Raw genomic sequence first — 16,313 nt, forward strand, 5'->3', positions numbered from 1 at the left:
TTTGTCATTATGGGGTATTGTGTGTAGATTGATGAGGAACATTTTTAATGTAATCCATTTTAGAATAAGGCTGTAACGTATCAAAATGTGGAAAAGGGGAAAAGGTCTGAATACTTTCCCAATGCACTGTAGCATTATGATTAGGTCTTTAGTTTTATTTGGGGCTGATGAAGTTTTTACAAACGGTTCTGCATTCTGTGTGTGTCCTTATAAAGCATTGTTGTATCGATATTGTTTCTTGTTAGGATATTAAGGCAACTGGAACATTTGATAGGATCGTTTCGGCCTTTCAGATTCCAGGAGAGAATAGGTAGTGTTGCCATTCTTTTCAGAAAGGAATGTTATATTAATGACATACACTGAGTGGACAACACATTCGGAACAGCTTCCTACTATTTAGTTGCATCCTTTCATGCCCTCAGGACAGCGTTAATTGGTCGGTGCATGGACTTTACAAGGTATCGGAAGCGTTCCCCAGGGATGCTGGCCCATACTGACTCCAATACTTCCCTCAGTTGTGTCAAGTTGGCTGAATGTTGTTTGGGTGGTGGCCCATTCATGATACACATAGAAAACTGTTTTCAGACCTTTACAATTTATTTAGTAGACTTCATGAGTTAGGTTGGATAAAGTAAAAATAAAGAAAAAAGTGTATATAACAACAGATATGCAAGTTTAAGAGTCAAGTAGGATTCTGTAGCTAAAGCATTTAATTGATCCATACTATGTACAAAACAAATAAGACGGTATGTGCAAGAAATGCAGTTGATAATCTAGATCTTCACAATCATTCATCATGACCTGTAGGGCAAGTCCTCCATGGGAGATAAATTCAATAGCATGCCCTAAATGACGGGGGACAGTAATCAATAGGAAGATTTAAAAAACAACTGTGTAGTAGCCCATATGGGACTGGCCATCTCTCTTTAGCAGTAGAAAGTTAACTTAAAAACTGTGGATTCGTACAATCATATAGCGAGAGCCATTCTGGATAGGACCTGGACGGTGCATAATGTTAATTAGCGGCATGAGACCTGACTTGTCCTACTCAAACAGTTAAACAAAGGATGTCTCATTAAAGAAGTTGGGTTTCCAGCTTCCATGTCAGTTTCAAGTCCTATGACCTGCATATTTAATTCATGGGAATGATTTTCAAGTAATTCCATTTTCTATTTTAGGATATTGATTGCCTCTTCTAATTTAGCTGGTGCTGTTTCCAGGTCATGGAGTCGCACTTCTGTCCGATTTTGCCGCCTTCTCCAGATTTTCCACTTTAGTTGAATAGACATCCACTTCATAAGTGAGCAATGCGAGTGATTAATTTACCGGTTTCAATTGCAAGTCAAGGGCAGAGATAATCCCCTCATGAACAATCTCTCAATTAGTTGCTGCCAGCTCTTTCTGTTGTCTGGTGCTGCCATGTTGCCATGGTGAATTGTGAATAGACAGATTATGCTCTCTGCTGGAGCGAAATAGACCCGCACATTTTTTCTTGTCATATAATGAACGTCCCACACCTAAATAAGGTGTTTACTATTGATACTTTTAGAAAACAAGTCCATTAATTCCAAATCAAATCAATGTTTATTTGTCACGTGCGCTGAATACAACAGGTAGATCTTACAGTGAAATACTTACTTACAGGCTCTAACCAATAGTGCAAAAAAGGTATTAGGTGAACAATAGGTAGGTAAAGAATTAAAACAACAGTAAAAGTAAAATAAGGCTATAAAAGTAGCGAGGCTGCATACAGACACCGGCTAGTCAGGCTGATTGAGGTAGTATGTACATGTAGATATGATTAAAGTGACTATGCATATATGATGGACAGAGAGTAGCAGTAGTGTAAAAGAGGGGTTGGCGGGTGCTGGGTGGGACACAAGCAGCACTGGTTGGTCAGCCAATTGAGGTAGTATGTACATGAATGTATAGTTAAAGTGACTATGCATATATGATGTGAGTCTTATGGCATTTGATTACCTGTTCAGGAGTCTTAAAAACTGTTGAGAAGCCTTTTTGTCCTAGACTTGGCACTCCGGTATCGTTTGCCATGCGGTAGTAGAGAGAACCGTCTATGTCTGGGGTGGCTTGGGTCTTTGACAATTTTTTGGGCCTTCCTCTGACACCGCCTGGTGTGGAGGTCCTGTAGAGGCAGCTTAGACCCAGTGACCCTCAGAGGCCGAGCATTTGCCGTACCAGGGAGTGATGCAACCAGTCAGGATGCTCTCAATGTTGCAGCTGTAGAACCTTTTGAGGATCTCAGTACCCATGGCAAATCTTTTTAGTTTCCTGAAGGGGAATAGACTTTGCCGTGCCCTCTTCACGGCTGTCTTGGTGTGTTTGGACCATTCTAGTTTATTGGTGATGTGGACACCAAGGAACTTTGTTATTCTAGAACCACCCGGCCAGGTCTCTGACCTCCTCCCTATAGGAAGTCTCGTCATTGTTGGTGATCAGGCCTACCACTGTTGTGTCGTCTGTAAACTTAATGATGGTGTTGGAGTCGTGCCTGGCCATGCAGTCGTGGGTGAACAGGGAGTACAGGAGGGGACTGAACACGCACCCCTGGGGAGCTCCAGTGTTGAGGATCAGCGTGGCAGATGTGTTGCTTCCTAACCCTCAACATCTGGATGCGGCCTGTCAGGTAGTCCAGGATCCAGTTGCAGAGGGAGGTGTTTAGTCCCAGGATCCTTAGCTTAGTGATGAGCTTTGAGGGTACTATGGTGTTGAACGCTGAGCTGTAGTCAATGAATAGCATTCTCACATAAGTGTTCCTTTAGTCCAGGTGGGAAAGGGCAGTGTGGAGTGCAATAGCGATTGCATCATCTGTGGATCTGCAAAATTCATAGTATTTTTGCAAACGAAAGCCACGACAAGGCCAAGTGCTTCAATGCATGCCACCGGAATGTCACTTTTAAAGGTAGAGTCAGTGTTATGACCTAAATGCATTCGTAGAAGTGTCTGTTCTGGTAATCAGAGGCCACATAACATGAGTTGGGCTAACACAAACAAAGTGGTGGGTTAACAGTATGACATAATGTTTAATGTATATCTGTTTCTAAGAAACAAATGTTTTGTTGACATTCCCCCCTTCATTACTATTGAAATTAAATTAAATATACATGAAAAACATACATGACAAATTGTGGACATTATTTTGAAATTGGAAATGCAGGACTTATTTTGGCATGACAAATCAACACTCTTATTTTGAAATCGTAAAATGACAGAATTGTATTTTGCCATAATAAATCAAGGTACAATTATTTTGAAATTGGAACTCACATTACTTTTATTTGAATGACAAATCAAAGGACTCTTATTTTTATTTCAGAAATCGCATGACTATTATTTTGGCATGAAAAAGCATGGGACTCTTATTTTGTAATTGGAAATGCAGGACTTTTATTTTGGCAGGGCAAATCGAAGGACTCTTATTTTGAAAATAGTAATACAAGACTTTCATTTTGGCATGACATATTGGGGGACTCTTATTTTGAAGTATGTTATCCAGTTCAGAGTTGCTGGATATAACTCAGCTGGATGCTGGAAGTAACTCTAACGCAGATGCTGGATGAAACTGTGCAAGATGCTGGATGCTGGACGTTACTTTGAGCTGGATGCAGAATAATGGATGTAACTCTGCCGGATGCTGGATGCTGGATGTAACTCTGAGTCAGACGCTGAATGTAACTCTGAGCCGGATGCTAGATGTAACTCTGAGCCGGTTGCTAGATGTAACTCTGAGCCGGTTGCTAGATGTAACTCTGAGCCGGTTGCTAGATGTAACTCTGAGCCGGTTGCTAGATGTAACTCTGAGCCGGTTGCTAGATGTAACTCTGAGCCGGTTGCTAGATGTAACTCTGAGCCGGTTGCTAGATGTAACTCTGAGCCGGATGCTAGATGTAACTCTGAGCCGGTTGCTAGATGTAACTCTGAGCCGGTTGCTAGATGTAACTCTGAGCCGGTTGCTAGATGTAACTCTGAGCCGGTTGCTATACCGGATGTAACATCCAAAATCCAGTTCTTTTATTATTGTTTTTATTTATTTATTTTTCACCTTTATTTAAACAGGTAGGACAGTTGAGAACAAGTTCTCATTTGCAACTGCGACCTGGCCAAGATAAAGCAAAGCAGTGCAACACAAACAACACAGAGTAACACATGGAATAAACAAATGTACAGTCAATAACACAATAGAAAAATCTATATCCAATGTGTGCAAATGTAGTAAGATTATGGAGGTAAGGCAATAAATAGGCCATAGTGGCGATATAATTACATTTTAACAATTGAACACTGGAGTGATGGGTGTGCAGAAGATGAATGTGCAAGTAGAGATACTGGGGTGCAAAGGAGCAAAAAAACAAAAAACAATATGGGGATGAGGTAGTTGGGTCGGCTATTTACAGATGGGCTATGTACAGGTGCAATGATCGGAAAGCTGCTCTGACAACTGATGCTTAAAGTTAGTGAGGGAGATAAGACTCCAGCTTCAGTGATTTTTGTAAATCGTTCCAGTCATTGGCAGCAGAGAACTGTAAGGATGACCAGTGAAATATACCTGCTGGAGCGCGTGCTACAGGTGGGTGCTGCTATGGTGACCAGTGAGCTGAGATAAGGCGGGGCTTTACCTAGCAAGGACTTATAGTTGACCTGGAGCCAGTGGGTTTGCCGATGAATATGAAGCGAGGGCCAGCCAATGAGAGCATACAGGTTGCAGTGGTGGATAGTATATGGGGCTTTGGGGACAAAACGGACGGATGGCACTGTGATAGACTGCATCCCATTTGCTGAGTAGAGTGTTGGAGGCTATTTTGTAAATGACATCGCCAAAGTCAAGGATATGTAGGATAGTCAGTATGAGTGAAGGAAGAAGCTTTTTTTGCGAAATAGGAAGCCAATTCTAGATTTACTTTTGGATTGGAGTTGCTTCATGTGAGTCTGGAAGGAGAGTTTACAGTCTAACCAGACACCTAGGTATTTGTACATGTCCACATATTCTAAGTCAGAACCCGGCAGTTGCGGGCAGCGATCGGTTGAAGTGCATGCATTTAGTTTTACTTGCATTTAAGAGCAGTTGGAGGCCATGGCAGTGTTGTATGGCATTGAAACTCAGTGTCCAAAAAAAAGGGCCAGAAGTATACAGAATGGTGTCGTCTGCGTAGAGGTGGATCAGAGAATCACCAGCAGCAAGAGCGACATCATTGATGTATACAGAGAATAGAGTCGGCCCGAGAATTTAACCCTGTGGCACCACCATAGAGACTTCCAGAGGTCAGGACATTGGCAGTCATTTGAGAAACCAAGGCTGTTGAGTCTGCCAATAAGAATGTGGTGATTGACCGAGTCGAAAGCCTTGGCCAGGTCGATGAAGACGGTTGCACAGTATTGTCTCTTATCGATGGCGGTTATGATATCGTTTAGGACATTGAGAGTGGCTGAGGTGCACCCATGACCAGCTTGGAATCTAGATTGCATAGCGGAGAAGGTATGGTGGGATTCGAAATGGTTGGTGATTTGTTTGTTAACTTGGCTTTCGAAGACTTTAGAAAGTCAGGGTAGGATAGATATAGGTTTGTAACCGTTCAGGTCTAGAGTGTCTCCCCCTTTGAAGAGGGGGATGACCGCGGCAGCTTTCCAATCTTTAGGGATCTTAGATGATACGAAAAAGAGGTTGAACAGGCTAGTAATAGGGGTTGCAACAATTGTGGCGGATCATTTTAGATGTAGAGAGTCCAGATTGTCTAGTCCAGCTGATTTGTAGGGGTCCAGATTTTGCAGCTCTTTCAGAACATCAGCTATCTGGATTTGGGTGAAGTAGAAATAGGGGAGGCTTGGGCAAGTTCCTGTGGGGGCTGTAGAGCTGTTGACCGGGGTTGGGGTAGCCAGGTGGAAAGTCAGCCATAGAAAAATGCTTATTGAAATTCTAAATTATCATAGATTTATCGGTGGTGACAGTGTTTCCTAGCCTCAGTGCAGTGGGCAGCTGGGAGGAGGTGCTCTTATTCTCCATGGACTTTACAGTGTCCCAGAACGTTTTGGAGTTTGTGCTACAGGATGCAAATTTCTGTTTGAAAAAGCTATCCTTTGCTTTCCTAACTTCCCTGAAAAGTTGCACATTCATTGTTACAGCCCCTACTATAATTATTGCAATGAGTAGTTTGCTGCCACTCCACCATGTTAGCCTGCATCCTCTCAAGATGTGCCAGCACACTGTTCCGCCCATCCCTGAGTAGAACACAAACCTATTCACTCAATAATACGAAATGCTCTGAGACCAGGTTGGTTCACTGAAAGGGGGTCCAAGTATGAGGGCAGAGTGATGAATACCAGTGGAGTCAATAAAGTGTTAATCACATTTGTGAAAATGAGTTTGTTGACAATGTGACGTAGGCTACAGACGCAACCTGGATAATGTCTGAAACTGGGCCAAAATCCAACAAAAGTGATGCCAAAACACTCTTGACTGTTGAGGGGAGAAGGCTTGAGAAAGGAAAACAGAAAGAGAAGGGGGAGGAGAGGACTTAAAGATATTGGAGGGTGAGGAGGTAATTAAATAGAAGAAGCACTTTATCAGTTGATCTTGTGGAGAGGGGTAAATGCATTCTGTGAAAGTGGGAGACTTGTGCCAGTGATAAAAGTAATGAAATTGGACTAAAAGTGGAAAGAAATTAAATTGATCAAACATTTTTGTATACGTTTTGAACGAGGTAGTGTGGATAATGTTGTCTACACTGTTTGTGTGTGTGTATACCAGAGCGTCCTTGTGTGGTACCAGTTTGTGATTACTTTTCAGCCTTTCTAAGGAAGCAGGCTGTACAACAAGACTTATCCCTTGGCGCATGAGAATCTCGAGGAAGTATGAGAGGGAAGGAACTGTAATACAGTACAACAAAGCTATGGACAGTGACTTGAGAAGATCCCATTCAGGGTACACTTGTTTGCTCTATTTCATCATAACGTATTCATCCAATTTATGATGGAGTGGCTTGGATTTTCCTGTTTGCTGCTCGGTGTGTTACTTTGGCCGAGCAGCACACAAAACGTTGTACCTGAAACAGGTAAGTTTAGTCTACCTTATACAGGTGTGTCACGGTTAGAGAGATGGCTGTGTGCATATTTCACAAATGCTTTTAACAACGTTCCATTCTGCAGAGTTGAAGCTGGTAAAGTTAGGATACTCAGTCACATCATTAGATAATCATTTCTCTAACAATGAACTTCTTGGGATGTTAACTATGTGCAGTAATATGTATCTGATCTATTAGTCAAGTATAGCCTACATCCACAAGTAGTAACTTATTTCTACTCTGTCTATTCTTTTGTCCTCATCATTGTTGGAGCTGGTAAAGTCGGGATACTCAATCACATCATTAGATAATAATTTGTTTTTATACACTCTCTCTCACCCACAAACACCTTCTCACTATTATTGACAGAGTTGTCTATAAGATTCATGATTTTTCAGTATGTTTGTTTGAGAGAGGAAGAGAGTTCCAGCTCTTGGGATTACAGTTGAAAGGGAGACAATAGAAGTTCTGTCTTCTATTGATATTAGTTGCTATCGTCAAGAAAAACCTTTGCCCTGCTGACCTTGGCCAGAATGTCTCTGGAAATCCAAAAGACAGTAACAAGCTGTAATAATAATGGATCCAAGTTTACTTAAAAGTAAACACTTGGATCTATGACTCAGGTGTCTTTGAAAAAGATTAAGAAAAGGCTTTGCATACATTTCTCTACAGGTCATAAAGGTGGGAACAAAGCTAATTTAGTTTTGTGGCTACATTTTAATGACATAAATAGAAAGGAAGAGGAATGCATCTCTCTCACATACACTCTCTCTCACCCACAAACCCCTTCTCACTGTGGATCTCAGAGAGGGAAGAGAGCTGCATTCCTCTTCCTCTCCTCCTCTTAAGTGCCAGCGCAAATCCCCTTTCTCTCTTCTCTCTCCTTGTCCTTCTCTTTTTCCCCCCAGTACTTACACAATCTGCCTTTCAATTTCTCCCTCTACAGTATTTACACACTTTAATATATCTTATTTTTGTTTTTGAGATAATACTTTATTTCTCTTGGTGGGGATGCTGATTGTAAAAACTATCTTGACATACCCCACTCTCCCCTATGTAGATGGTTGAGAAAGAAAAGTGCTGTAAATTGTTCCTGAGTATAAAGAGATGATAAGGTGACCATTATAATGTGGTCAACAAAGAGCATCTGGCCAGACTGTGGCTATTCTCTGCATATAATGCTGTCTCTCTCTCTCTGTATCTTTCACTCTCTCTCTGTTGTTTGGTCTCTCTCTCTCTGTATCTTTCACTCTCTCTCTGTTGTTTGGTCTCTCTCTCTGTTGTTTGGTCTCTCTCTCTCTCTCTCTGTATCTTTCACTCTCTCTCTGTTGTTTGGTCTCTCTCTCTCTCTGTATCTTTCACTCTCTCTCTGTTGTTTGGTCTCTCTCTCTGTATCTTTCGCTCTCTCTCTGTTGTTTGGTCTCTCTCTCTGTATCTTTCACTCTCTCTCTGTTGTTTGGTCTCTCTCTCTGTATCTTTCACCTTCTCTCTGTTGTTTGGTCTCTCTCTCACTCTCTCTCTGTTGTTTGGTCTCTCTCTCTCTCTCTGTATCTTTCACTCTCTCTCTGTTGTTTGGTCTCTCTCTCTGTATCTTTCACCCTCTCTCTGTTGTTTGGTCTCTCTCTCTCTCTGTATCTTTCACTCTCTCTGTGTTGTTTGGTCTCTCTCTCTCTGTATCTGTCACTCTCTCTCTGTTGTTTGGTCTCTCTCTCTGTATCTTTCACCCTCTCTCTGTTGTTTGGTCTCTCTCTCACTCTCTGTTGTTTGGTCTCTCTCTCACTCTCTCTCTGTTGTTTGGTCTCTCTCTCTCTCTGTATCTTTCACTCTCTCACTGTTGTTTGGTCTCTCTCTCTCTGTATCTTTCACTCTATCTCTGTTGTTTGGTCTCTCTCTCTGTATCTTTCACACTCTCTCTCTGTTGTTTGGTCTCTCTCTCTCACTTTCTGTTGTTTGGTCTCTCTCTCACTCTCTCTCTGTTGTTTGGTCTCTCTCTCTCTCTGTATCTTTCACTCTCTCTGTGTTGTTTGGTCTCTCTCTCTGTATCTTTCACTCTCTCTCTCTGTTGTTTGGTCTCTCTCTCACTTTCTGTTGTTTGGTCTCTCTCTCACTCTCTCTCTGTTGTTTGGTCTCTCTCTCTCTCTGTATCTTTCACTCTCTCTGTGTTGTTTGGTCTCTCTCTCTCTGTATCTGTCACTCTCTCTCTGTTGTTTGGTCTCTCTCTCTGTATCTTTCACCCTCTCTCTGTTGTTTGGTCTCTCTCTCACTCTCTGTTGTTTGGTCTCTCTCTCACTCTCTCTCTGTTGTTTGGTCTCTCTCTCTCTCTGTATCTTTCACTCTCTCTCTGTTGTTTGGTCTCTCTCTCTCTGTATCTTTCACTCTCTCTCTGTTGTTTGGTCTCTCTCTCACTCTCTCTCTCTGTTGTTTGGTCTCTCTCTCTGTATCTCTCACTCTCTCTCTGTTGTTTGGTCTCTCTCTCTCTCTGTATCTTTCACTCTCTCACTGTTGTTTGGTCTCTCTCTCTCTGTATCTTTCACTCTCTCTCTGTTGTTTGGTCTCTCTGTATATTTCACTCTCTCTCTGTTGTTTGGTCTCTCTCTCTGTATCTTTCACCTTCTCTCTGTTGTTTGGTCTCTCTCTCACTCTCTCTCTGTTGTTTGGTCTCTCTCTCTCTCTGTATCTTTCACTCTCTCTCTGTTGTTTGGTCTCTCTCTCTGTATCTTTCACCCTCTATCTGTTGTTTGGTCTCTCTCTCTCTGTATCTTTCACTCTCTCTGTGTTGTTTGGTCTCTCTCTCTCTGTATCTTTCACTCTCTCTCTCTGTTGTTTGGTCTCTCTCTCTGTATCTTTCACCCTCTCTCTGTTACATTACATTACATTTAAGTCATTTAGCAGACGCTCTTATCCAGAGTTTGGTCTCTCTCTCACTTTCTGTTGTTTGGTCTCTCTCTCACTCTCTCTCTGTTGTTTGGTCTCTCTCTCTCTCTCTCTCTGTATCTTTCACTCTCTCTCTGTTGTTTGGTCTCTCTCTCTCTGTATCTTTCACTCTCTCTCTGTTGTTTGGTCTCTCTCTCACTCTCTCTCTCTGTTGTTTGGTCTCTCTCTCTGTATCTTTCACTCTCTCTCTGTTGTTTGGTCTCTCTCTCTGTATCTTTCGCTCTCTCTCTGTTGTTTGGTCTCTCTCTCACTCTCTCTCTGTTGTTTGGTCTCTCTCTCTCTCTGTATCTTTCACTCTCTCTGTGTTGTTTGGTCTCTCTCTCTCTGTATCTTTCACTCTCTCTCTGTTGTTTGGTCTCTCTCTCACTCTCTCTCTCTGTTGTTTGGTCTCTCTCTCTGTATCTTTCACTGTCTCTCTGTTGTTTGGTCTCTCTCTCTGTATCTTTCACCCTCTCTCTGTTGTTTGGTCTCTCTCACTCTCTCTCTGTTGTTTGGTCTCTCTCTCACTCTCTCTCTCTGTTGTTTGGTCTCTCTCTCTCTCTCTGTATCTTTCAGTCTCTCTCTGTTGTTTGGTTTCTCTCTCTCTGTATCTTTCACTCTCTCTCTGTTGTTTGGTCTCTCTCTCTGTATCTTTCACTCTCTCTCTGTTGTTTGGTCTCTCTCTCTCTGTATCTTTCAGTCTCTCGCTGTTGTTTGGTCTCTCTCTTTCTTTCACTCTCTCTCTGTCTCTCTCTTTATCTTTCACTCTCTGTTGTTTGGTCTCTCTCTCTGTTTTTCTCTCTCTCACTCCCTCTCTCTGTTGTTTGGTCTCTCTCTCTCACTCTCTCTCTGTTGTTTGGTATCTCTCTTTCACTCTCTCTCTGTTGTTTGGTCTCTCTCTCACTCTCTCTCTGTTGTTTGGTCTCTCTCTCTCTCTCTCTCTCTCTCTCTTTCACTCTCTCTCTTTTGTTTGGTGTCTCTCTCTTTGTATCTTTCACTCTCTCTGTGTTGTTTGGTCTCTCTCTCTGTATCTTTCAGTCTCTCGCTGTTGTTTGGTCTCTCTCTTTATCTTTCACTCTCTCTCTTTTGTTTGGTCTCTCTCTCTGTATCTCTTTATCTTTCACTCTGTTGTTTGGTCTCTCTCTCTGTTTCTCTCTCTCACTCTCTCTCTCTCTGTTGTTCTATCTCTCTCTCTCTGTTGTTTGGTCTCTCTCTCTCACTCTCTCTCTCTGTTGTTTGGTCTCTCTCTCACTGTCTCTCTATTTATATTTCACTTTGTTGTTTGGTATCTTTCTCACTCTCTCTCTGTTGTTTGGTCTCTCTCTCTCTCTCACTCTCTCTCTCTCTGTTGTTTGGTCTCTCTCTCTCACTCTCTCTCTCTCTCTGTTGTTTGGTATCTCTCTCTCACTCTCTCTCTCTGTTGTTTGGTATCTCTCTCTCTCTGTTGTTTGGTCTATGTCTCTGTCTCTCTTTATTCTTTGCTCTCTCTCTGTAATTTGGTTTCTCTTTATATTTTATGTCATTTTTCTTCCCCATCCTTTGTTTTATATGTTTAATATCCCTCACTCCTTTGACAGCCATCTTTCAACCCATTCCTTTATTCAGCTTTTAGAACTCTTGTCTCTTCTTCTTCTTCTTTCCTCTCCTCTCTCTTGACCTGTGTTCTATGGCTTGGATCCCATTATGTTTGAATAAAATGCCTTAAATGATCAAGGTTCATTTTAATGATCACACAAAGAACAGCAAATATTTCAATTTGGACAGGAAGATTAGCAAAGTAAAGAACAACCATGACAGGGAGTAAAACAAAGGCTAACAATGTGTGCTGAAGAGCTTTTCACCGCATGTGTTTTTATGTTGCCTTGTGGAACATGAATATATATATTTACTCTATATATTAGGTGAATAACTTCAGTGTAGTCTCTCTCTCTCTCTCTCTCTCTCTCTCTCTCTCTCTCTCTCTCTCTCTCTCTCTCTCTCTCTCTCTCTCTCTCTCTCTCTCTCTCTCTCTCTCTCTCTCTCTCTCTCTGAACTGTTGTGAGGGGGATATCCTGCTCCTGTTGGATTCTTCAGGAAGTGTGTCATCCTACGAGTTCTCTCGCCTGCTGCACTTCCTGTCCGAGCTGCTTCTCCCCTTCTCTCTGGGGCGGGGCTAGGTGAGGGCGGGGCTGCTGCAGGTGGGCACTGAGCCACACCTGGAGTTTGGTCTGGATGCCCACAGCACCCAGCCTGGCCTGCAGGGGGCACTGCATAGGACCAGGCAACTCCAGGGGGACACCAACACAGAGGCTGCCCTCAGACAGGCCCAGGGGCTGCTAGCCAGAGCTGGGGCTGGGGATGCGTTGGAGCTCCCCAAAGTGCTGGTGTGGCTAACGGATGGGGTACAGCCGGGCATGGTGGATGGACCAATGGCAGAGCTGAGAAGGGCGGGTGTGTCTCTGTTGGCTGTCTCTACGGGACACGGGAACTACCAGGTGCTGCAGAGGGTGGTGACCCCGCCCATCGAGTCCCACCTGTACTTTGTGGACATCGATGACATCAGTATCATCACAGAGGACCTGAGGGAGGCCATCATTGGTGTGTGGGGTGGGGGTGTATTTTTGGACAAGTATTTATAGACAGGACTGTGATTGCAGATGAAATCCTCTGTAGTGTAAATGCAAACTCTACCCCACTGAGTTGTATCCCCCCCTTCTCTCTCAGAGCTGATCCGCGTTGAGCGCCTGAGGGTGGTACAGGTGTCCTCCCACAGTGCCGTGCTGCAGTGGCTTCCTGTACTTGGATCCAACACATATTTCTACAGCTTTTTACACCACAGCTCTGTTCTGCCAGGTGGTGGGGAGGGTCAGCCTAACGGCAGGGCCAGCAGTGGGGGGCAGTACCACAGACGGACCCTTCCCGGGGACGCCAGCTGGGTGGAGCTGAGGGGCCTGCAGCCAGACACCATCTACACTGCCTCCCTCACCCCCAACTCCCAGTCCAACCATGATTATCTCAACACTCTCAGTGTCACCTTCACTACACAACCCGGTCAGAGGGGGGGAGGGAAGGAGACGGGAAGGAGGGAGGGAGAGGAGGATGGAGAGCAGTGATGTGGTAGATAAATTAAATGAGCAGATAGTATAATAGAAAATAAACACAACCAGCATATATTTGTACATTATTGAACACATTTTTTGTGGATAATAATATTCTCTTTTGTTTCATCCCATCCCATCCTCCCCCTCTCCTATCCTCCAACCTAGAGGTGTTGAGCCCAGCGGTGGTCACAGTGGCAGACTCAGGCCCTGACAGGGTGCGAGTGAGCTGGGGTCCTTTGCAAACTGAGCATGTCCAGCGGTACCAGATAGAGTACGGATCTCTACCCAGTGGGCAGGTCCACACGGTTAGGCTACATGGATATCAGAACTCCACTCTGCTCACTGGTCTAGAGCCAGACACACAGTACCTAGTTACTGTCAGCGCCCTGTACTCTCTGCTGCTGATTGGCAGCAGAGAGGCCAGGTGCATCATTGGGCATGAAAGAACAGTGAAAACATGCAGCTCAAAAAGCTCCCCCATTGATCTTGTTAAGGGACAATACAATTATCCTTCCTAGACTAGCCTACAACACCATAATCCAATGACCAATTGAGTGCAATTATACTCCAGGCTGTAAACTGCAGTGAAAATATCATTTGAATAATGGTGCAAAAGTTTTTGGATCGTTTCATTCCATTCGTTCCATCTAGATCAGCTGTGGGTCTACTCTGGACAGATTCTAGATAGGCACAGGAGCAGGCCAGGCTGGTTGTATTTTTACTTGTGATACTGATGAGCTGTCTGTTGCGGTCATCATTCTCCCATTCTCCCATGTCGTCCACACAGGCCTATATGCGCCCAGCAGGCCCAGTTATTCAGGAAAGCTTAACACGTTCTGGCTCCTTTCCGATCCAAGTAGCTATTCCTCGACCTAGAACCTGACACTTCAATATGGCCTAAATATTTGTCATTTAAAATGTAATACCTTTTTATGTGTGGCATTAACACAACTACTCACAATGTTTTGATCTGATTAGGGGTACTGAGTAGGGGTACTGACTAGGGGTACTGAGTAGGGGTACTGAGTAGGGATACTGATTAGGGATACTGATTAGGGGTACTGAGTAGGGATACTGATTAGGGGTACTGAGTAAGGATACTGAGTAGGGATACTGAGTAGGGAGAGAGATATTTTTCAAGATTGTCATACTCTACTTGATTGTGGTGTTGAAAATACAAACCATGATGATAAGTCAGTAATTGGTATGCAGTTACGCGTTGCTTATTGGTTGTGTGTGATATATTGGCACAGAAACCTGTTGGTGGAAAATATGTTGCATATATTTTATATAATTATAAATACAGCAACGAAATGTTGAAAATCTGATTTCTCCCCAGATGATCATTGTCTGCAGCCTGCTCTGATCATAGTGTAATGAAACAGCCAGAGAGAGTGAGCTCACCCATAGCGAACCCTCAACTTTCTGGCCCATTAGCTGTGTGTGGCATTGACTGTGCCACAAAACCATGCTAAAGTGGTAAAGTCGATATCCACGTTTATAAACACTGGGTTGTTACAGTTATTGTAATTTATGGTGGTAATAACTATTTTTTAGTTAATTTTATGAAGGGGGAGGGTGTGCACATTTTATTACAGTAGAAGGGGAGGGTGAGGTGAAAATATTTGTAACATTGGGGAGGGGGGTGCCTATTTTTTTGGGACCCCTCCTCCAGGTACATTTCTAACTGTCCCTTATACTTCTGCTGTCTTTCCTTAATATTAAATGGTTTCCCTCTCAGCAACAATATTGTATTTGTGCTGTTAATTCAATGGTTCCTAACTTTTTTCGGTAACTGTACCACCAAGTACATTTTGCTCTGCCCGGATTTCCCCATAAGTACCCCCCTAATGTGCATTTTACCAGTAAGTCTATGGTCTCATGTATCCCCTGGTTGGGAAACACTGTGTTAATGAATGCTTGTTAAATGGTATTGACATTTAAATGTCATGAAACCCTTTACTTATCCTGACATACTGTTACGAATCCCTTTTGGCCCGACAGTCTAGGGGGGATGGTAATGAGACCCGTAACATAACTCATGCAAATTATTATTGTGACAAAGTAAAAGTGTGCACGAAATAACCACGACAACAGAAATCTACCGTCAAACTCTAGGTTTATTTATAAACACACGGTAATGGGGGGAGCAGGAAACGGGGCTGAGCTGGACCCAAGGAAAGAAACAATAAATATACAAAAACACACCCCTAAGCTAGACTAGCCTACTTTAACAACAGCTAACTAACTAACCAAAAATACAGTGGGTGGTCTGCCCAGTTCTAACTAGTGTATTTAACAAAGTTCACCTACGGGTAGTGTATGCCCATGGGCGACTTGTCTTGGTTTCCCCCTTTTCCCACCAGCAAACAAACAAACACCATAACCAAAAACAATACTCACAGGTGATGACAAAGTGCTATGGAGATGCTTTAAACAAAAGAGAGGTTAAGACACAAAGCGAGAGTGAAACACAGAGACCTACAGACATGGCATTTACAGAGAGATTGAGCTAGAGATTGAGCTAGAACAAACAAATGATGGGGTTTTTAAACCATGGGGAAGGAACTGTGATAGGATAGGAAGTAGGAGGAAGTGTGTCTTCTGATTGATGATTGATTGTTGACTGATTGGGGAGTGATGGTTTTCACCTGTGAGGGGAGAAGGAGAGAAAAGAAACACACACACAGGATATACACACACACAGGATAACTGTATCCGTAACACATACTGTACATTTATCCTACAGTCATTTATAAGGAGTCCATGCCTCCCTTAGGCTTTGCCCCTCTCTTTTTTCATTCTGTGATTTATGGCTTTTAAAACAGAACACACACACTAGCCTGTCCTATATCTGTGTGTCTCAGTGCTGCCAGCCCTGGCTGACCTCCAGCTGACCCCAGTGGGGCGTGATGCGGCGCAGGTCCGGTGGTGGGGCCACGATGAGGGGCTGAGGGGGTACTGGCTCAACTGGGACAGGGGTGAGACCCAGAGCCCCTCCCGCCCTGCATTCTCCTGCCTATACCTGCCCCCTGGCTCCCTGTCCACACTGCTCACACACCTGGCCCCCAGCAGCCGAGTGTGTGTGTCCCCTGTCTACCGCATGGCCAGGGGATTGGGGCTCTGCTGCACCGCACGCACACAAACAGGTCTGATACTGCGCGCACACATACCAGGGTTGGGCTCAATTCAGAAATCTGGAATTGGTTCCCATTCAACTCATGAGTTACATTTAAATTAAATTGGC

At 43.5% G+C, this 16,313-nt stretch overlaps 1 protein-coding gene across 2 annotated transcripts; it reads left to right on the plus strand.

Moving 5' to 3' along the window:
* Positions 1 to 6,518: 6,518 nt before the first annotated feature.
* On the plus strand, positions 6,519 to 15,153 carry LOC124031327 (von Willebrand factor A domain-containing protein 1-like). 2 transcript variants are annotated; one of them, XM_046342421.1, is made up of 4 exons: positions 6,519 to 7,064; positions 12,060 to 12,563; positions 12,690 to 13,016; positions 13,232 to 15,153. In XM_046342421.1, exons 2-4 carry the CDS (start codon positions 12,380 to 12,382, stop codon positions 13,582 to 13,584), a joined length of 864 nt encoding a protein of 287 aa, XP_046198377.1. In that variant the 5' UTR covers positions 6,519 to 7,064; positions 12,060 to 12,379; the 3' UTR covers positions 13,585 to 15,153. The 2 variants fall into 2 exon arrangements, with proteins under 2 accessions (XP_046198377.1, XP_046198376.1); XM_046342420.1 differs by having other exon boundaries at positions 12,402 to 12,563.
* The last annotated feature ends 1,160 nt before the right edge of the window (positions 15,154 to 16,313 follow it).

Source organism: Oncorhynchus gorbuscha, linkage group LG03, assembly GCF_021184085.1.
Source record: "Oncorhynchus gorbuscha isolate QuinsamMale2020 ecotype Even-year linkage group LG03, OgorEven_v1.0, whole genome shotgun sequence".
NCBI classification, from domain to species: Eukaryota; Metazoa; Chordata; class Actinopteri; order Salmoniformes; family Salmonidae; genus Oncorhynchus; species Oncorhynchus gorbuscha.